The following is a 22,058-nucleotide window of genomic DNA, read 5'->3' as shown; positions in this document are numbered from 1 at the left end:
TTGGCGATCATTCGTAGCCGAGTAAGATGTCTTCCATAAGCACGGTTTTAACAATGAGTCCATAAGTGACTGCGGAGGCCAATTCTGGATCCATACGTCCTTTCACAGTGGGGACATTGGTTTCCGGGCGGGAGTTGATCATGGTGTGTATTTGCCAAGCGTGCCTTCCTCTTAGCATGTTTCTCCCTTGCGTCCTGAGTTCGAGTGTCTTCAAAGCCCATGACACCTTTGGTAAAGGCTGTTCTCCAACTGGAACGCTCGCAGGCCAGTGTTTCCCAGTTGTCAGTGTTTATACTACATTTTTTAAGATTTGCCTTGAGACAGTCTTTAAACCTCTTTTGTTGACCACCAGCATTACGCTTTCCATTTTTAAGTTCGGAATAGAGTAGTTGCTTTGGAAGACAATCATCAGGCATCCGCACAACATGACCACTCCAATGAAGTTGATGTTGAAGAATCATTGCTTCAACACTGGTGATCTTTGCTTCTTCCAGTACACTGATATTAGTTAACCTGTCTTCCCAAGTGATGTGTAAAAATTTTCGGAGACACTGTTGATGGAATCTTTTGAGGAGTTTGTAAGTGGTCCATGTTTCACAAGCATACAGTAAGGTTGGTAGTACAATAGCTTTGTAAACAAGCATTTTGGTTTCCCTGCACTTCAATCTGCACTTCAATCGGGAGAAAGCCGCACTCGCAGAGCTCAGGCAATGCTGGATTTCAGCATCAATGTTGGCCCTTGTGGAAAGATAACTGTCTAGGTAGGAGAAGTGATCAACATTTTCCAATGTTACAGCACTAAGTTGGATTTGTGGCACTGCAAAGGGGTTATTTTGTACTTGTTGGTGCAGCACTTTGCTTTTTTGGATGTTGAGTGATAGGCCAAGCTTTTCGTAAGCTTCTGCAAAGATATTTAGGATGGTTTGGAGGTCATCCTCTGAGTGTGAGCACATTACATTGTCATCAGCATACTGAAGCTCTATGATAGAAGTTACGGTAACCTTACTCTTTGCTTTCAGCCTGCTCAGATTGAAGAGCTTTCCATCTGTTTGATATATGATTTCTACTCCGGTGGGGAGTTTCCCTTCGACAAAGTGTAGGATCATGGCAATGAAAATATTGAATAGAGTTGGGACAATAACACAACCCTGTTTAACACCTGATCCCACTGTGAATGGTTCACTTTGAGAGCCATTGTTATCTGTGATTGTTGCTGTCATATTATCATGGAGAAGCCAAATGATGTTTACAAATTTATCTGGGGAGCCAATTTTCAGAAGGACAGTCCACAAGGCATTATGATTTACAGTGTCAAAAGCCTTAGTCAGGTCAATAAATGCCATATACAGGGGTTGGTTTTGCTCTCTGCATTTTTCTTGAAGCTGTCGAGCGGTGAAAGTCATGTCCACTGTCCCCTCGGAAGGCCGAAAACCATTTTGGGATTCAGGAAGGGTCACCTCGGATATTGTTAAGAGATTGTTTGCTAAGATCCTTGCAAGAATTTTGTTAGCTGCAGCTAATAGAGATGCCTTGATAGTTTCCCAATTAGTTCTGTCACCTTTTTAAAAGAGATTGATAATTTTGGCATCCCTAAAGTCTGCTGGGATCTCTTTTCTTTCCCAGATTTTTTCGATGAGCTTGTGAAGTTGTTGTGTAAGTTCAACTTTTAAGATTTCGGCAGGTATCCCATCAGGTCCACTGGCTTTTTTGTTTTTCATTTGGTTACTAGCTGTACACAACTCTCCCAGATTTGGAGATACTGCAAGCTCATCTCTAACTTGTTTTTGCAGCATTTGTGAGAAGACCTCAGCAACTACGGGGGAGTTGCGGTTAAGGAGATGTTGGTAATGTTATTTCCAGTGCAGTGCTTCTTTATCTTTTAGAAGTGTGTTACCGTCTGCTAAGCGTAGGGGGCATATGCCATGATTTATTGGCCCATAGATGGTCTTTGTGGCTTTAAAGAAATTCTGTGCATCATGGGTGTCGGCTAAGTGCTGGATCTCTTGAGCTTTTTTTTAATCCACCAGGTGCTTTTTAGTTCTCTGGTTCTTCTTTGAACCTCAGCCTTAGCATTGACATAGGTTTTTTCTTAGTGGCACATTTTCTATCTCTTTGCCAGATCTGAAAGACCTTCCTTTTCTTGTCAATCATGTGTTCATTCTCACTGTCATTCTCCTCAAACCTGTCCTGGTGTTTCTTGGTTTGGTATCCAATAGTTTGTTCACAGGCTGCAATAATGGATGTTTTTGGCTTGGTCCAGTGTTCCTCGATGTTATCGGGGAATTCTGAAAGCAGATGGTCCTTAAGAGTCGTTTGGAAGCAATCCTGCTTAATGGGATCTTGAAGGGCTTGAGTGTTCATTTTGCGCCTTGGTTTCCTTCCTTGAAGCCTGTGTTGAGGTATAATCTTGATAGCCATTGTGAAGCGTATTAGTCAGTGATCTGTCCACACATTACCACAAATGACCACACAGAACATGGCAGATGATAGGGGTATCAACAAATAGGGAAGGTTTAGTACCTGGGTGGCGTGAGCACGAAAGGACCCTACAGGACTGATGCTGGAATCAGCTCCTTATTTTTGAGACATTTAATATTTGTTGGGTGTCCATCCAGGCCTGTACATAGTTACAGATGCTCATTTTATTATTATTACTTTCAGAATACACAACCTTTTTCTACAACAAAATGTTGTTTATTTCCAACAACAATAAAATGTTTATTTCCTGTAGTCATTATAGTACTATGATTCACAATGCAGAATTATACCTGCTGGAGCATTTCCTTCAATCAAAGTTGGCAAAAAATAGGGTTTTTTGTGGGGTTTCTTTTTTGCTTTAACATATCAGGAACGTAGAAGCACTTGTAAAGCATGGGACTGAGAAGCAGAGAGAAATGTTAATCATGTGATTCACAACTAAGTTCTACACATGGCCACCTGATCTTATGTATGGGAAAGGAGTTTCATGCTGCTGCAGCTCTACAGAACAGTCTCTTCAGATTCTTTAGGTTCCTGCTCAGCCTATGATAAGCCATCTCTCCTCCTCATATTGCACATGTCCTGAAGGCAAAGTTCTCTTTCTGAATAGCTGTAGTTCAAGCCAAACCCCAGCACCAGCCCACATAGTCTGAATAACATGCATGAGACATTAACAGCTCCAAGTCACTGTCTATTCCCTGCTGAGATAACAGGGCCTGCCCTATTTTATCTTAATTGGTTGGGAATTTAAGGACTGGTTTCGGCTGACCAGCAATGCTGTAGTGACTCAGGACTGAGTGGCCACTTCCTCTCATAGCAGTTTGCTTTATGGATGCCTGTGGCACCCACCATGAGTAGACTGGCTGAGTCTTGCCTGGCTTTAGGCCACAAGATACAGACTATTTCTTCACTTTAGGATCCCTGAAAGTATTTATTTAACAGATTTCTATATCATTTAATCACAAAAACCAACACCTCTAAGTGGTTTAAAATAAAAATGGAAAATATTCATTAAAACATACTGGTGATTTTCTCAGAATGGATTGCTCTCTGCACTAGAACTTCTTTTTCCACCAGGCTGGGCTAGTTATGGTTGGACACACAGAACTATTCTTAGAGACTGGCCCACAAATGTATGGTCTTAATCCTGCTACTCAGGGATCTTTGTGTTCTCAGCTCAGTAGTACTATAATTTACAATGAAGCTGCAATCCTTTGAATTTTGATTTGTAAAGACATTCCACTGCAACCGTCAGGTTGCAATCTCATAAATTGAATCTGACATAAGTAGATGTTAGTCCACAAGCAGTTATGCCATAATACATTTATGGGTGCTACCAGGTTCTTTGTTGTCTTAAGTATCTTTGGAGCAGAGTGTTAGCACAAGCAGTGAAGAAAGCAAAGAGCTCTGTGGTCTGAGGGCTCATAATACCGGTACTAAATAATGCTGAGGCACCTAACACCAGTTGCTAGTAATACTATAGCACTACTAATAGTGCTATAGTAGTCAAAGTACTTCACACACATTATCTCAGTAATCCTTAACAACAAAAGGGGGGTCAACAGCATTATTATCCCACTGGAAAGAAAATACCTTGCCTAGAACCAATGACATAGGCAATATTTGAACTGGGGATTTCATAGCTCATGGTTAATTCTCTTTGGCGCGAGGCTACACTAGTTCCCCCCTTGAAGGAGGCTGGGGAATGTCCACAAGACCTAAAAACAACTCATGGTTATTGCTGGATTTTTGGAGCACGTTCACTGACTACAGGTTCATTTCTGAGCATAGCTCAAAGTGTCCATTATCTTTAACAGCCTAGACAGTTTGGGAGCAGGGTGCCTAAATAATGGTTTCTTCCCAGCCTCTAGTATGGCTGATGAGAATACAAGAAGGTGTGTATCTGAAGAAGTGTGCATGCACACGAAAGCTCATACCAATGACAAACTTAGTTGCTCTCTAAGGTGCTACTGGAAGGATTTTTTTGTTGAGAATATAAATCCTTTTCTGTTGTTGCACCAGGGCATATAATTCTCTGCTATGAGAGATTCTACCCCCTACTTAGTTGGTCTTTTGTTGCTAGCTAAAGTTTTTGTTTTGTTTTGGCAGGTTCCTGTTCCTCCTTTATTGTTTTTTAAATATACAGTATGCTGCTTGGTTTGCACTTTTTCGGATCTGTTTTATGAATTGTTTTAAAATTAAGGTTAGGTGCCTGGAGCATCCTTCAAGCCAGTCTCATTAAGTCCTGACCAGCATTCAGGGATTATGGAAGTTGTAGTTAAACAGCCTCTGAAGTACTACAAGTTCCCCACCCCCTCTTAGGCAGTGGAAGAGTGGGATACAAACTGTATAATAAATAAGCTAGTTTCGGCACAAGAGATCCCTGCAAGCTGCAAGGTCAGTATAACTAGCACAGTCCCATGTTTTCATGTGTTTGCAGTGTTTTTTCTTGTGTGTGTTATAGTTTCGTGTTTCATATTGGAGCATGGAACTGAAAGCGGCAGGCTTATTTTGTGCCGCCTTGGCCAGTGCCACACATAGATGTGGTAGCAGGAATTATTTTTAATACCAGCCTCTTGTGGAAACGGGTTTGGTTTGGATCACTGCACAGAGACAGCAGTCTGATACCACTATCTGTTCTATATGTGAAAGCTGATAATCTTTCTGCACAGGCAAGGGCTGTTCTTCTGTCAGTGCTAAGCAGTGGGAGCTCAAGATTCCTGAATTCTTTTTCTGGGCTTGCCACTGACCCTTTCTGAGTAGCTGTTGAACCTTTTCCATGGTGACATGGGACAAGGAAGGCTGTTTCATGCTCTGCTGAATTCATACATGGAAGCTCCTTCAGAATAAGAAATGGCAAGATTCTCTTTTGGGGTGTCATCATGTCAAGTGATGAATATGTGTGCATATTGCTATGTGTAGGCATGCTGGGAAACTAATTGGCTGTGGTATATACAACACATTCACACCATGTCTTGGGTCTTGTCCAGTATATGGTGCATTTTGTAATAGGAAGTGATTCCTGTGGAATTGCAAGGGAAGGAAGGAGCTGATTTGCATGCAATAAAGCCTGATGGACACCCCAGAGAAAACCTTTGTCAAGGCTCAACAGGGCTTTCCTACTTTCAATGCCAAGGTTCATTCTTGCAACATATGATCAAGCAGTGCACTTAAGCATGTGCAGATTGCCTTGTCTTCAGCACTAGTCACTCCCAGGTGGTGAGTTTTCGGGAAAACGGGTTCCAGAACAGAAGGGGCTGCAGTCTTGAAAATGGGAACCTTCTAAGTAGCCTTTTGTGCCAAATAAGTTTTGGTGGACAAGCTGTTGCCACCATTCCCCATACAACTGAACTGGCAACTAATTTTGTTCTTCAATGCTGGCAACAAGGCAGCTTCTATCGCTGCACCTGAAGACTAAGGTGGGCTAGATTTGGAGTCTCAAGGGGAGCAGAAGGGGGGCTCGCCCAACTCCCACTCTCAGCATCCTCAGCCTGAGGCAACTGCTTCACTCCGCCTAATGGCAGAGAGAGCTAGCCCTAGCTCTGCTTCTGGGGCTCTCCGGGAGGAGGACAGGACAGGAGATTTCCATGCATGGATCTCTGGTGGGCCAAAAATGGCCCCAAGGTCAGGGGTGCCAACTTGAATAAAATATTGAGAGGATAAGCCCCACCCCACATAATCACATGACGCGAGGCACGCACACAATTTGAATAGCAATGCCTATCGACTTTTGGGGGCGGTCCCCCCAATATTTTATGGGGGGGCAAAGGAATCTCAGCCCCAAGGAATTGGCTCCTGTGCCCAGGGTGTCTGTCAGGTGCGGTGCCTCTCCCCCCTGTGGGGACTGGCTGCTGGAGTGCCTTGCCACGAAGTCTCCCCCTTCCCCGCCTATGCCTGCCTTCCGCTGTCGAAAGCGCCCTGCTCTCCTCTCAAGCGCGGAGGCAGGCAGGCAGGCAGGCTCCGCGAGTGCGCGCGCACGCGTACTTCTTCGCCGATGTCCACACGCGCACACACCCTCACTCACGCACAATTACACACGCCTCCTCCAGAGCCAGAAATAGCCTCGCGCGCGTCTCGCGCCCCCACTCCACTCCCTTTCTCTGCCGAGGCGGCAGCATCTCGCAGGCGGGCAGGGAGGGCCCGTTTTTGTTCGCCTTGCCTCTCGCTTCGCTTCCCCCCTCAGTTTCCCCAGCGGCGCTGGAGGAGATAGGAGGGGCCGGGCGCTCTGCGCTTCTGTGAGCGCGCGCCGGGGCGGGGAAGGTGGCACCGGCTGCTTTGATAGCGTGTCTCTCTCTTTTTTTCTGTTTTATCCCACCTCCTCCTCCTCCCTTCTTCCCCCACCCGCTCTCTCTCCCCTCTCTCCCCCTCCTCCGACCTTCCCGTTTTTTTCCTCTCCTCCTTCTTTCATTCTTTCTTCTCCCTTCGTTGCTTCAGAGGCTGGGCTTTTAAATGGTTTCCTCGCGGCGGGCGGGAAGAAGATGCTTGGCAGCGGCGGCGGCAACAGCAACGACGTCAGGAGGCTGCAGCGCGACGCGGAGCTAAGCGGCGACGAAGGGCCCGAGGAGGCGCTGAGGGGCTACAAGAAGCAGGCGTCGTCGTCGTCGGGCGACGGCAACCACAGGGTCATGATGCAGAAGCGCTCCAGCGCCAAGGGCCCCGGCGGCGTGGCTGCGCCCAAGGCGCCGGCTGAGCTGAAGGTCTTCAAGGCCGGCAGCGTGGAGGGCCGAGGACCGCTTGCCTCGAACCTGCGCAAGCAGAAGTCGCTCACCAACCTGTCCTTCCTGACGGACAGCGAGAAGAAGATGCAGCTATACGAGCCCAAGTGGAGCGACGACATGGCCAAGACAGCCAAGGGCTTCGGCGGCCGGAGCCTCAAAGGCGGCAAGGAGGCGCCGCCGCTCATGTCCAAGAACCTCTCGCGCTCCGAGCACTCGCTCTTCCAGGCCAAGCTCGCGCCCCCGGCCGCCGGCAACAAGCCTCCGCCGCCGCTGGCGCCGCTGCCCTCCAACCTGGGCAAGCCCAGCCGCATCCCGCGAGGGCCCTACGCCGAGGTCAAGCCCCTCAGCAAGGCGCCCGAGGCCGGTAGCGGCAGCGACGACCTCAAGTCGGACGACGAGATCCTCTCCAGCAAAGGCAAGGCGGCGCAGCAACAGAAGCAGCAGCAGCAGCAAGCGGCCACCCAGCCGGCCGGGAAAGGGGCGCCGTCGGAGGAGAAGGCTTTCCTGAAGGTGGATCCCGAGCTGGTGGTCACCGTGCTGGGCGATCTGGAGCAGCTGCTCTTCAGCCAGATGCTCGGTGAGTCCGTCTCTGCCGTCCCTCCCTCCCCATGGATGGAAAGCTGCATTACTCGGTGAAGGTTATTGGGGAGACTTGAGTGGGGGGAGGAGTGAGCGTCCCCTACCCAGAGGACAGGTGTCAGCCGGCGCTCTTGGTTTTGGGGTGCCTGCATGGATTGGAGGGTGATCCTCCGCAGGCTTTCTTGCTCTCTTTGCATAGGGATGCGGTGTAGCGTCTGACTGCCTTGCCTTGTAGGGGGCAAGGCGATTTTTACCGGTAAGTGTGAGGAGCAAGCAAGTTCGGCTCCAAAGTAGACCACTTCAGCTTGCTTATTTTCTAACTAAGCACTCCAAGAGGCTTTCCTATTGCCTTCTTCATTCATTCATTTATTTTTGGTTTATCCCTTGAGTATAGCAAAATAGGCTGTCTTTCCTCCCTGCCCTCCACCCAGAAAAACCCTCCAGGCTCCCTCCAAAAGAGGCACCTCAAACCTAATTGAGCCAGCATACTAATAAATGTTAGTTAAAATCCCCCAGTTTTCTGTGCAAAGGTGAAACAGGTAGCAGAAGTGGGCAGGAGGGAAGATAAATATGATTCTGGTTCTTTTTTCTTTTGCTCAAGACAGCCAGGTTAAGTGAAAGCAAGGTAGAGAGAAACATCATCATCATCATCATCATGATTATTGCATTTTAGCTGATGAAGCAGAGTAGATTTAGTTAGCAAGGCAGAGCTGTAAGAATAGAACGAACCCAGACCTGGGGGTTCAGCAGCAATGGGTGGAGATGGTGATTGCATGAGGATGCCGTAATTGGTGTTAAAATGGATGGCACCCCCTTTACTATATTAGGGAGGAACAGTCGAAAAGGTCTGTTGCTGCGTATGCAGCTATGCCATGCGAGCATCCTTATGGCAAACCTGTGAAGGAGGTATGCATGCATGAGAGAGAGAGAAGCAGAAATTGTGACTGCAACATGGGCTGTCATCCATGGAGCTGAAGCAGCAAGGACTGTGAGATGCTGCAAGACAGCTGGATTGCAGGCTGTGTCTGCATTTCCCATAAGGGGGTGTGCACACAGGGCACAGAATGAGCCGTCATTGCCTTCTGGTTGCTGTTGGTGAAAGAGGGGAGTGGTCGCTAACACAGCTCCCATGCCAGCTGCAGCTGAAATGAAAGCCTGCAACATGACAGTGGGGTACATGGCAGTGGGGAAGGAAGGATGTGTCGGTGCCTCCAGAACAGACAGAGAGGAATAGACCCTGTTTGGTTACTAGGGAGATCTGCATAGGAGCAGCAGTTGCTAGCGCTTCAGTGCTGCTCTTGCTCTACTCCACCTGGAATCTCTCTATTCGAGACACCCACCCAGGAATGGCTGCTTTGCAGATGTCATAGGCTTAAGCATAAGGGAATACATAGCAGTACCTCCTAAGCACCAACAATTTGGTTTCCATGCAACGGCTCAGCTAGTAATGATCTATCACTATGGAATACAAAACTCCCTGTTCCTCTCCTGCCTTGTAAATGCTTCTGTAACTGAACAGCAGGAAGATAATTCAAACAGAAGCTTCTGCATTTAGGAGCAGAAAGTTGGGAATGATGGGCACTAGGTTGGCGCTTTTAGAAACTTAGGAATGTTTAAATTGCCTTCACATGCTGCCCATATCTTGCAAAACTACCACACCCTTTGCATTGACTGCAACTGTTGCTACTGACTGAACTAAGCAAAGGGCATAGATTCAGGTGCCAACAGCACTATCTATGTGGGATGGCAGACCAGAACTGTAATTTGAGGCTGCAGGAGCACAGCAGGGGAGTGGTTATGGAGGAGGGGACTGGTAATTAGATGCTGTGGAATGCAAGATAGGGAGCTCAGTGCTGGAATAAGGAGCTGGAATAAGGGTTGGAGCTGAAGGACTTTATGACAGGTAGAACATGGGTCTAGAACAGGCATCCCCAAACTGCGGCCCTCCAGATGTTTTGGCCTACAACTCCCATGATCCCTAGCTAACAGGACCACTGGTCAGGGAAGATGGGAATTGTAGTCCAAAACATCTGGAGGGCCGAAGTTTGGGGGTGCCTGGTCTAGAATGTGGAGTGCTGACATCACTGCAGGGCCTGCTGCTGATTGAGGATGGTAAATGGAATATGTGCAATTAGGGTACTGTTACACATGATAGCGAAGAAAGGGCAGTACCTTAGCAAAAGAGCACATGCTTCATATGTTGGGTTCAACCCTTTGCATCTCCAAATAGAGCTGGGGGGGGGGAACTCCACCTGAAAGGCCCAGAGAATTGCTGCCACTGAATATTGACAGTGCTGAGCTAGATGGATGACTGTCCTTTCTGTAAGAAGGCAGCTTCCTGTTTTTCCTAAATGGAGATAATATCTCTGTAGGAAAACAGTTTATGCTTGGGTGTGTACCCCATCACATTTGAAGATGGTGTGACAATATTCATGGCAAAATAATATTTGTGCCATTTTGAAAAATGACAGTGTGCTATCTTTGTGCAGGGAAAACTATGAATTACTAGATAATGCTGGAGTGAGGGTGGAAACAGAATGCAGAGCCAGCATAGAACGTAAAGATTTGTATCATAGTTACTGGGCATTGGCAGAACTGGGGAGAGTACCATGCAAGGCTGGTGTAGCAAATATAACTGGACATTAGAATGGGTAGCATTGGCAAATTCATGGAAGGGAATGGCGGGGAGGGCTGCCATTTGGGAATTACAAGTCTGTAAATCCATAGAGTGAAACTTCTGTGTAGTGTATCCCCCATCCCGCTCTTGGCTGTAGCAAAGACCAGTCTTTTTTGTATGCAAATGAATATATGTTTTTTAAAAATCACAGCAAAATGTGATATAGGAATTAGAGGCTTGGTTTTGCTTGTCCAGTGGGGTATAGAAGAAGCAGGTTGCTCAGCAGCTGGTTTGTGTTTCTAGTGGAAACACTTGGGCTTCCATTTCCCCAAAGCTACCTCCAGAAAGGAGATCACACTGCAGCCTTGGCTGATAATTGACCTGCTGCCTTTATTCCCATCCCCTCTATTCCAAGGAAGATGTAGCTTGTAAAAGCTGAACAGTGTGTGAGAACTAGTCTGGACTAGGAAAAAAGACAATTGAATAATGAAACCTGCTTTCTGCCCCTTCCTTGCACCTCCTTCTATTGCCTCACTATTGTATCATGTAGAAACATGTGCACTTATGGTAGTTCCCATTTTGTAAAATGAAGAATTTGGAGCTTACCTTGATCTCCAGATTCTTCATTCTGTTTAACCCCTCCCCCCCAAAAAACCCCACCCACCATTACCATTACCACCACCAACACCTGGAGCACCCTGAGCACATGTTGAATGACCCCATTAACTTGCATTCTTGAGCTGGATGAAGAGAGGGGAAGGTTACAGGAAAGTCCTAAGAATATATAAAGAGCTATACTCTGTCAGATGAGATGTATATCTAACCCAGTCCCTGCCCCTGCCAGAATTGAATGCTTCAGTTAATTTATAATTGCATGGGGTTACAACAGAGTAGTGAATTCCTTTTGCTTGTAATCTTGGAAGCATAATGCTAGGGACACCCTGAATTTGAACTTCCTATATCTGTCTTCCATCAAATTACCTAGTTCTTGGATTAAGTTATACTGTTGGCAGAGAGTCCAATGTGAACCGTGAGAAAAAATATTTACTCTTGTTTCTGCTGTGTCTTGTTGAAAGAGCAGGAAACCTCTTATTTACCTCTGTCCTCTTGTGATTTTGCATATATTATTTATCCCTTCTTTGGGATCTTCTTTTTTAGGTTGAAGCTTTTTTAAATATATTTTTATTGCTTTACTTTGCATAAAAGGAATCCTATTCCTGGTAACCTTTGTTGTTCCTGTTTGTCTTTTATAGCTTTCTCTTTCTCTTTATGTACCGGTAATATAGCCAGGACTGCTTAAAAAGTGCAGTACTGTAATTTTTTAAAATAATAATAATTTTTTTTTTAAAAAAACAATCATCACATTCTGTTTGTCTTTTTTGGTGACTGTAGCACATCAGTGCTGCCATTTTCAGAAAGCTCTCTGTAGCAGTTTAAAGATCTCTTAAATGAATAGCAATAGCTAATTTGATCCTGTGCACAACCTTCTTGGGTGTTACTTTTCCTTAATGCATGTGTAACTCAGCATCTACCATCACTGAAATTTATTTGCCATTTTGTTGTGCATCCCTGTAGTGCTAGGGGAACCTGCTGAAACTCTTCACAGTGTGCTTATGATTCAACTACTTTTAATTACTTGTCCTTATATGCAGATTTGTTCACACCTTTTTCCAGGTTGTTAATGAATACTTAGCAAGAGCAAGTTCCCATGCAGATCCTAGGAGACACCTCATTGTACACCTCTTTTCACTGAGATAACAGCCCATAAATTCATTCTCATTCCTTTATTTATCCAGTTGAATGATCCAGAAAAAATACATTCCACTTTATACTGTGACTTAAGGTTTTTGGGAAACTTTTGTGAGGGGACCCCATCAAAGGCTTTTTTTTGGAAAACAAAGAAGCGCGGGGTTAACCTTATCTACATTTTTTGCAAGATGGCCTCAGTTTCTATTTGGTTAGTGAGGTCTGAGTCAGTGTAACACATCTTATGCCCACAGCTAGAGATTCCCTTTGTAAGAAAAATAACAACCTGGTTTTCCACAGATGGATGGGGTGGAAGAAGATAAGAGATAATTACAGAGCAGGATTGGGGAATTATAGTTCCCACCATGTCTGACCATTAGTCTTGCCATGGGCGTAGCTAGGGGGGTGCAGGGGACAGCTGCCCCCCTAAATCAAGTAAATAAATAAAAATACTTAACTAATTGCATTGCAGTTAACACTGTTCTGTCCCCCCAATATAAAGCCTGCCTCCCTAAAATAAATCCTCGTCACACCCATGAGCCTTGCTTGCTGGTGCTGATGGGAACTGGAGTCAGACAACATCCAGAGGGTCACAGGTTCCAGGCTCTTTCTCTATTTCTCTGTTGCAATCAGTGTTCTGATGTAGATCGGTATTGCTCACAGGTTATTTTGCACCTTCACTCCTTTTCATATTCCTCAGTGCTTCATTTCCTTGCCCATCCATGTTTCGGTATTCTTCTTCCTGCATTTTAGCACTTCCTCCTCCCGGTACTCTGAGCAGCTCGCAAGCTGTGCTCAGTACTGATTGTGCACTTGGGTACTAGGTATGTGTCCTACCACATAGTTTCTCTTTGGGAATGGCTGGTAGCTTGGAACATGAAAAGTTAGGCAATCCCCTCCTTTCCCCATAAAATAAAGGAAGAAATAGCATGTCTCTTGGTGCAGATAACTGCATACATGATATGTGCTATGTCAGCATAAAAAAGGGAGTGAAATTCCCTCATAGTAGCAGAGGAAATCATAATGAGGGACACCCTGGGATGTTTGCCTGGACTAACACAAAAGATATCCAGGAAGTTAAATGCCACTTTTAATGTCAGTTCAAAGAAATCTAGACACAGGACTCTAATCAGAGAAAACTCAGAATGAAGTGCAGATTGCATCATCTGTTTGTGGTATATCCGGGTACATATTGGGTTAAAAATAGCTGTTGCAGGTGTATCCTTGGCATCAATTAGCCAGGGACTCATTTTGTATATAACCAGGGTCAAGCTGCTGCTATCAATGGACTACATTTCCATTGGAAAGTGAAGAAGCACATCATAGAGATTATACACTGAAATATCACCATGAATAGAACTATGGACTTTGACTTGTGGGCCTCATTCTTTCCCTAGTCTTTCAGTATGTTAATGGCACCACAAGAGCACATTCCATCCAAGCAATCCCAGTGAGTTTTCAAATGTGTTAGCAACATAAAGTCCGGAAATTGAAGAAAGCTCTATACTTCATAGGAAGCTTGGTCATCAGGGATGCTGTTAAGAATGCTTTCCACCTTGCAGCAAAATCATTAGCACACTATCAGTCATGATGTACACTGTGCTCTGCCACCATGTATGCTTCTGAATACCAGTTGCTGGAAACTCTGGCGGGGAACCAACCAACCAACCAACCATTTTATTTGTATGCTGCGTTTCCAAAGTTAAAACCATGTTCAAGGTGGCTTGCAACAATTAAAAAATTACAAACAACCAAAAGTAGTCATAAACAATAAATAAAACATCACAATGTACAAAACCAAGTCAAACAATTTCCATGTAAATCATAATAAGATCTAAAATAAAGATTAAAAAAGTATCAATAACAGCAACAAAAAAGTATCAATAACAGCAACAACCTTCCCCAACCCTCCCGAAACAAGAGTCTATTCAGAAGGCTTGACTTTTGCAGCTGGAGCCAGTCAGGGCCCCACCCTCCCAGTGCCTGTGAAAAAAGGCATGCAAGGCCTCACAGCCACCTAGGGGTCTGCATGTGGCTGGGATTCTTGCAAAGAATGCAGCAGTACTGGTAAGTGTACTACAGTGTGATTCTGCAAGGCACTTCTTATTTTTCTAAGCAGGTGTTTGTGCCCAGGATCACTTAACACTGGTTAGTAAATGTTTAAACTGTTAAGAGATCCTGGGTATGCACTTTCTCACTTTCTCTTCGTTAATTTAAGACCCACTGGTGAATTATACGGATTCCAGTAATTGAAAAAGTCAAAAGCAAACGAAAAACTGGTCAATGGCAATGAAGAACCCACAATTTCAGTCATGCTGTGTTCCTAAGTATTGTTTGCTATCTGCTTCAGCGTGTGTGTTGTATGGAGAGAGTATCCCTGTGAAAGTGCGCAGACATGGATACTCCAGGAGGAGATTGAGGCCAAGAGTTATCTGCTGGATGGAGATACTGGCGGGGAGAAGAGTTGCTTTGTCTTTAGTATGGACAGTAAAACTGTGAAAGCCATTAGTTTGGGAGGAAGGTTAGGATATTAAATACATACATACACACACACTTTTAGGATAGTTGCACCCCCTGTAATGAAATCAGAGGTAAGAATGTTAATTTGAGGCTAGCAGTGCATAAGTTACGTCCATCCCATTATCTCCTTAAGACCCCCCATTCCTTGCTCATGTCAATTCTATTGGGTATCAAATTCCATTCTATATTGACCTTGTTGGTTATGGCCTTGTTTGCAAGTTCTTCATCTGTTCTCTAGTAACCCGAGATTTACACACCATTTAACTCAATGACTTCCCAACTCTCAGAAGATTTTCTCCCAGTCTGTTTGCTTTTCTTTATCTTTAATTTCTCTTTTAACTATTAGGTTTCTCCTTATGTTATTCTTTGCTGTGACATGGGACTGATCCAACTATTAGTATCCCCCTCCCCCCAAACTGGATCCTAAGCTTGCTTTCTCAGAAGTTAAATGGGTTCATAGTTTTGCTGCTGCATTGTGTTTGGGACTCTACAGACCATTAGAGGTAGCACATGCCTTGCCCAGAGAGCTTATTATTTTGCACCTTGATCTTGATAGGGTACTTGAAATAAAGCTCTTGCTATTTGATTTCAGTGGAATTTGCAGCAGTGTAATGGGTTCAGGATTGGGCTGTAAAGCTTGGACCTTGGCTGATGGAGCTGTCAAAAGATGGTACGTCCATAGCAGGAATCTAAGACACCTTGTTGTTATAAACATCTGAAAATGAAACATTGATAGTTCGATTGACCAAAACCTGGAACATGTATTATGTTGTGTTCAGATGCTGAGGAACATGTGCCAATTACTTCAAGAGAAAAGAAATTCTAAGAGGAGCAGATGTTCAAAACTATCTGAGCAGGGAGCTGTAAATATAAACATGGCTGTGGTTTGGTTAGAGGGGGGCTTGGCCACTCCTCCTTCACATATTTTAACCATCCTGAGATTAGGAGAAGGAGGACTGCAAGTATCTATGCTTGCATGATTATTGCTATCCCTCAATAATAGTCAAGACTTTGTAAAGAACATGTGCAAGCTTTGCTGTAGGAATCTGTCTGGTAGTGATCTCTAGAGGTTCTTGCAGCAGAAACATCTGTTTTTGTAGTGACTATTTTCAACATGCAAATTATATATTCCATGTCTGCTAAAGGCTGAGTTGTAACAGCTTGTGGTATATGGGTTTGGTAGTTACATAGACAACAGATCGGTGAAGGAAGGTCAGAGCTGTAAAGGAACTGTGCATAAAAGGAAAACCTCTGTGTTCCTGTACCCTCAAGTACAGCCACAAGTACACATTTTAATGTGAATGCAAAATAGGTAACAATTATGCAACCCAGCATCTTTTATACAAGAACCAATGTAGTTTAATGATTTACATGGCAGACCAGGCCTGGGAAAGTCCTGGGTTCAATCCTCAGCAATGAATATATCACTTGAGTGGCCTTGGAAATGCTACACTTTTTCAGTCTAACCGACCTCCCAGGGTGGTTGTGAAACAATTTTCAGTTTTTGTGCAGACTTTGAAATCAAACACAATTCTTTAGCTATTTATTTCTTTTAAAAAACCCAAACAAAACAGACTGAACTGATTGCATTGCAGCCTGTATTCTTACATATCTATTCTAGCTGACTGTTCCAAGAGCAAAACAGGCTTACTGTAACTCACACATGCATGCACACACATGCATTTCAGGGACTTGAGCACATCTTGTTGAGCACTTTACCTGTCACAACAACCTCTGTCAAGATAATTCCATCAACAGTTATTCACCAGGAAAACTAAATGGAACCTCCAGGAGGAATTCAGTGTTGCGCGATGTTGATCATTCCATCAGCAAAAGCATTACAGCTTGCCAGATGGAAACGATCCCCCTCTCCTCTCTCACATGTTGTTCTAGGGCTTCTCTTCAAGCCCCAGCCAATTTTTTTTTTTGGGGGGGAGCCCCATTGCACAAGCATAAATCTTTGCACAGGCTTCCATTGATGGGACTCATCATGTGAGTCCCGCTCATTTTGTTCAGGCGTGGCATACATCCAACAACAGGTGTTTGGACAAACAGGAGGGCTGTTGCTTTAAAGGCCTGCGTGTGAGCTTCTCAAAAGCTTTGATAGGCCACTGCTGGAAACAGAATCAAGGACTTAATAGCTCTTTGATCAACATCAACAGTTGGTAGAGCACCAGACTCTTAATCTCAGGGTCGTGGGTTTGAGCCCCATATTAGCCGAAAGATTCCTGCATTGTAGGGGGTTGGACTCTCTGGCCCTCAGGCCCCTTTCCATCTCTACGACTCTATGATTATATTACTCTTACTGTGTTCTTATATGTGAAACACGGCAGCACGGGCGCTATTCCCCTGACCTCTGGTTTGTCATGCTGATGCTGCTTGTTGTGAAGAAGAGGGGTGAGACGGCAAGGTCAGCATGGTGAAAATGTACTGGCCGAGAGCACTGGATTGGCTCCACCACTGCATACTGCACTGCATACTGTATTCTCACCCCTGCCCGCACTGCCTGGTAAGCAGCAGTGGAGGTCAAATGAGTGAGTGGCAGTGGCCTACCACACTGCCTGCTACTGAAGAGATATAATGTTACATTCAGTGTGACACTATTGGTGCAAGCAGTAGATGATGTACAACTGTGGTAGTGTTTTCTGCTTGGAGTACTCCACCAGTCCTCTATGGAGATACAGCAATTCAGGGTACCTATACCACTGTCTGTTCAGATTTTTGTCAAGATTGGATATGGATTGCAGCCAGCCAATTAAGAGTTGAGGGGCTGAGAGTCTATTTGCAAGACTGACCATTGCTAATTAATTGATTTATGAATGAATGATCACTCTGGGAAACCTTTAATCTTAAGAGATGGCACTCCCCCCCCTCCTCCCGCCATCACAGGAATTGATTAGAGTGGTAACCTCGCCCCCCTCAGTACTTGAGTTTGGGGTTCAGAAGCGTATGTGCATCTCTACAGTAGATTAGAGATCTGTGTAATTAGAATCCTAAGTATGGCATTATTAATACTGATATGCTATAAACAACAACAACAACAACAACAACAACATAGTCTTCAGCCACAGAATGTGAAGTATAAAATGTTAGCTTCTCTTTATGTTTCAGAATTTTGTTTTCTTTGTAAGTAGTATTGCTTCTATGGTATCTCACTCCCTTTGCCCCTCTTACTTTGTCAATGATTTCCTCACTTCCTCTGCTTTCAACTGGGCCCTGAGGGCTTTACTCTTCACAGTGTTAACTCCACAGAACCGTTGACACCAGAGTATTTCTAATAAAACCCAGAAGGCTTTGGGGAATCAGGTCATTCCTGATATGGAGAAAACTAAGGCAGGCGTGGTCCACATAAAATAAGCGCTCATGTAAAGAAGGTGGGGCCATCATTTTGGCATATAAGTTAGCAAAAGCTAGGACATGCTAGCTATAAATAACTTGTTAATTGCTTCCTGTTTTGCAAAGCATCTGGTATGGACAATGATTAGAGGAAGATGCTGATTTATTTTACCCTGGCTTGTGGTTTATAGTTCTTGGTGCACTGGGACCTTTTTCAGTTTTGTTTGTGCTTTGGCCTCCTTTACTTTTTTATAATCAGTTCAGTATAGTAATATGAAAGGCCCTATAATTATATAAAAACACAGTGGCTTGAACAGAGATGTTCTTTGAGTCATTTTTAGACCTATGATTCTATGGCTAACCACTTATTTTGTCACTAGATTGCAGGAAACCACTTCTAAGAATGTTCCTTTGAGCAAAGTCAAGATCTCTTGTACATGTTTAATTTCTAGTCAAAGGCATTTTGGACACCTTTGATAATACCTTCAAACCATGTAAAATGTTGATATGGGATAAAAACCCCACTGTGAGCAAAATGTGAATGATCTTAACTAAAATGGAATTCAGAATGGCACACATGGTTTCCCACTCATTTGTATCCCTACAGTCCTGTGAGTTGGGCTGATGTGAGTGATAATGATCTGCTTAGGGTCACCCAGTGAACTTCCTGATTGGGTGGGGCCAGGAACCTCAGTCTCATCTGTTTTAGTCTGTCACTCTATCTAGTGTACCACTCTGGCCCTCACCCCACCCTTCCTCCAACTCCACCATGTCTTGGATAAGTGTTCCCTTGAATTATTTTCTTCCCAATCAGCTTCATGCTCAGTGATTTGAGGAATATTCACCTCAGAACTCATTAGAAGCACCCATGGAAGCACCCAGGTGGAGATGGAGGCTGCATTACCTTGAGGGATTTGTTCCAGGTCACTGCAGAACTGGTGATTACCTCTTCTTTTTAAGGTGTGCTACATAACCTTGTTAATGATGCCAACCATTTGTGACAATGCATCCTTGTGTTGATCACAGGAGTAATTCTTGCTCTAAAGAAATGTGACACCTTTCCATGCTCAGTTTCATTTCCCCGATTTCAGCTCTACTGTACTGTTTCCAGCTTCTAATTCTCCTTTATTTTTTACACGAAATTTTCAAATTATTGTGCTTCTTCCTCCTTAAGGGCAAGTTGCATGTCCTTGATGCTTTTATTTTAACTTAAAAGCAGAAATTGGGTGGTGGTGAACTGGCTCGGTATAAGACAAGTGTGATGTAATTTAACTACGGTACAGTGCTACCTCGCAAGACAAATGCCCTGCAAGACTAATTTTTTGCAAGACGAATGTGTCTTGCGATCTGATGGTGACTCGCAAGACGAATTCGTTTTGCGAAAAATTCATCTTGCGAATCATGGTTTCCCATAGGAATGCGCTGAAATTTAATTAATGCGTTCCTATGGGCAAAAAAAGAAATTTCAATGCATTCCTATGGGAAACCGTGATTCGCAAGACGAATTTTTCGCACAACGAATTGACCCGCGGAACGAATTAAATTTGTCTTGCGAGGCACCACTGTAGTTGTCTGTGACAAGCAAAGACAACTGAAGAAGGGATTGTTCTTTGACTTCAGCCCTGCTAGCATCATTGTCTTCCCAACCACATAGCTAGTGGACTTATCTTTGGAGATACCCTGTTGTACATGGTGACATTCACACAGCAACTTTTGCTTCTTATCCTGTCACGTGGCTCTCACGGCTCATGCTCAGACTCTTCTGTTCCTAGAAGGAAGTGTCTCTTCTGTTGAAAGAAGTGGATCCTAGCAATGTCAGGAAATGGGATCTTTTGCTGGAGTAGCACAGCTCATTAACCAGCATCGTTCAGCATCCATATACTTTAGGCGCTTCCGGTGTGTCTTTATACAAACAGCTAAAGAAAGAGTATTGTCATGTACTTGCATGGGTACAGGTAAGACATGCATGGGTACAGGTGTTACCTTTCCTTAGGTTTAATTTTGAAGGAGCTTCTGGTGTCCCCCCAGCTGATTCAGACCACAGCGGCTAAGAATTAAGGAATTTAGTACTCACCGGTAGATACTTTCTTTTCCTGCACACACATGGACTTGCCTTATTAAAATGTATGGACTCTACAAAATTCAGCTCCTGGACTGTCTAGGCCTTAGTTAATAGAGTTTAGTGGGCTTGAATTCAATATGGCAGGAGACATGATTGCAAGAGGAGTAGGGAGGGGGCCAGGAGAAGCAAAATGCTTGGCAGTGGGGAGATTAAGCACACATCCTTTGCCCTCCACTTCTCACCTGCAAAACTCAGGCCACATCTTTGGATTAAGTGCCCCACACCTGGTCTAGAGTTTTTGGTCACTTCACAAGCAGTTGATTAGCAGCAGACCAATCCCCCCTCTTCCATGTCCCCAGCTGAGTGGATCACGGTGAAGGATCCCACACACAAAGAGCACACACAACAGTGTAATCAACTTCATAATGAGCTCCTCAGATTGGCAGCAGTGACAGCCATTGTGGCATTTCCTGTTCATGTCATGTTTAGCTTCTATTCCAATATCAGCTTTCATCAAGCGTAGGCAAAAAAAGTAGTTAAATACTAGTATTTAGCTACTTGATGATGTGGATGAAACAGCATCACCTCTCCTTCTTTGCTTCAGAAGCCCAAGTCCCTGACGTTACCCAGAGGCCAATTAAGGAAGGCAAGGATTGTTCATTGGGCAGTCATATGTATGATGGTTTTCTTGGGCATTAGGGAAGCCAGTAAGACTGTTGTTCCCTAAAGGGATGAGAAGCTTTTAGTCTTGGAGCAGCATCGGTTTCTTGACTTTTGCAAGTTATGGTAATTTCTCTTTATTTTCATATATATAGTAAAAAGAACCTTATGTGAGTTGAGAATGGTGCATGGATGTTCAAATGGTTGCTTTTCCTACTGAAACGTGTAGAAGTGTCACCCCTGTTCTTTTATAGCTGCTGTTTCTTTGTGTTTCACTGAGAGAGGCAGGGACTGAAAGAAATGTGAACGATTGTCAAGTGACACAAGATGTTACACACCCCTAGCTCAGTTGGATAGAGTGTGGTGTTGATAACACCAAGGTTGCAAGTTCGATCCCCGAAAGGAGCAGTTGCATATTCCTGCATTGCAGAGGGTGGGACTAGATGGTCCTCAGGATCTTTTCCAACTACATGATTTTATCTTCTGCACCCTGGTATTTGTACAAAAATACAGTAGAGTCATGTGAGAACAGCCCTTGAGAGACTCAAGAAAGACAAAAATAGTGAATTCCTGATCTTAATATTGCCTAAGTACTAATTGGTTTCAAAATGTGATGGTAAAACGTGGCAGAAGTGTTAGCAACTGATATGACTTTCACAAAAGGGGGAGAACATCCAGCCCTCCCACGAAACAACACAAGACAGTGTTGGATAGTACGCTAACTTTAGATCAGGCTATCTTGGGATATACGTTGGTTTTTTGGTTTTCACCCTTTCAAACTTTTCCAAGACAAATCAGGACAGTTGCCAACTTCATCTTGGGATTCAAGAGATGGAAGTTCTGCATCCTAAATCTGTGTTTTGCAGCTTCGTAATGCTTCCCACATGAAGGCTTTAGAAAACAGATACCTTCATCTTCGATCATTGCTGCTGGGAAAAGCCAAGAAGCACTGAATCTTGTGCCAGAATGTGTACATTTTCAAGGAAGAAAAATAACCACAGTCTGATCCGATGTTTGAGAAACAGTGATGGCTAGTTTCCATGCAAAGTCACTCATCCTAACCTATGCCATCTGTAAAGAGAAAAGTAGTTGCATTAATTATGAATAAACATGGATATGCCTGCACCTGTAATGCAGCTATATCGAGGGCAGTTCACAACTGCTTTGTTAAAATTTTATAATCTGCTTTTCCACTAACGCTCTCAAGACCTTTTACACAGTCCTGCTAGAACAAGTTGGATTATATAATAAAAAAATACTATAAAACAAGCCACCATACATATCGGAATTTGAAGTAAGGAGCTAAGGGGTTTTGTAGTGCTGATATTGTTCTGATATAACA

The 22,058-nt window shown here is 44.1% G+C and overlaps 1 protein-coding gene across 10 annotated transcripts in view; it reads left to right on the top strand.

Annotated features, from left to right (window-relative positions):
* The window catches only part of NAV1 (neuron navigator 1), a 275,085-nt gene that overhangs the window by 86,384 nt on the left and 166,643 nt on the right, over window positions 1-22,058 (top strand). For 7 of the 10 annotated variants that reach the window (XM_088674459.1, XM_088674458.1, XM_088674457.1 and 4 more), the window contains exon 4: window positions 6,913-7,773. The exons of the other annotated variants lie outside the window; for them this stretch is intronic. In XM_088674459.1, coding sequence (XP_088530585.1) covers window positions 6,913-7,773 — 861 coding nt within the window. The remainder of the gene's footprint in view (window positions 1-6,912; window positions 7,774-22,058) is intronic. 10 annotated transcript variants of the gene reach the window in all.

Source organism: Zootoca vivipara, chromosome 7, assembly GCF_965207765.1.
Source record: "Zootoca vivipara chromosome 7, rZooViv2.hap1.1, whole genome shotgun sequence".
In the NCBI taxonomy this organism is placed as follows: domain Eukaryota; kingdom Metazoa; phylum Chordata; class Lepidosauria; order Squamata; family Lacertidae; genus Zootoca; species Zootoca vivipara.
Note: the sequence above shows the minus strand (reverse complement) of the source record. Positions and strands in the feature narration are given on the sequence as shown.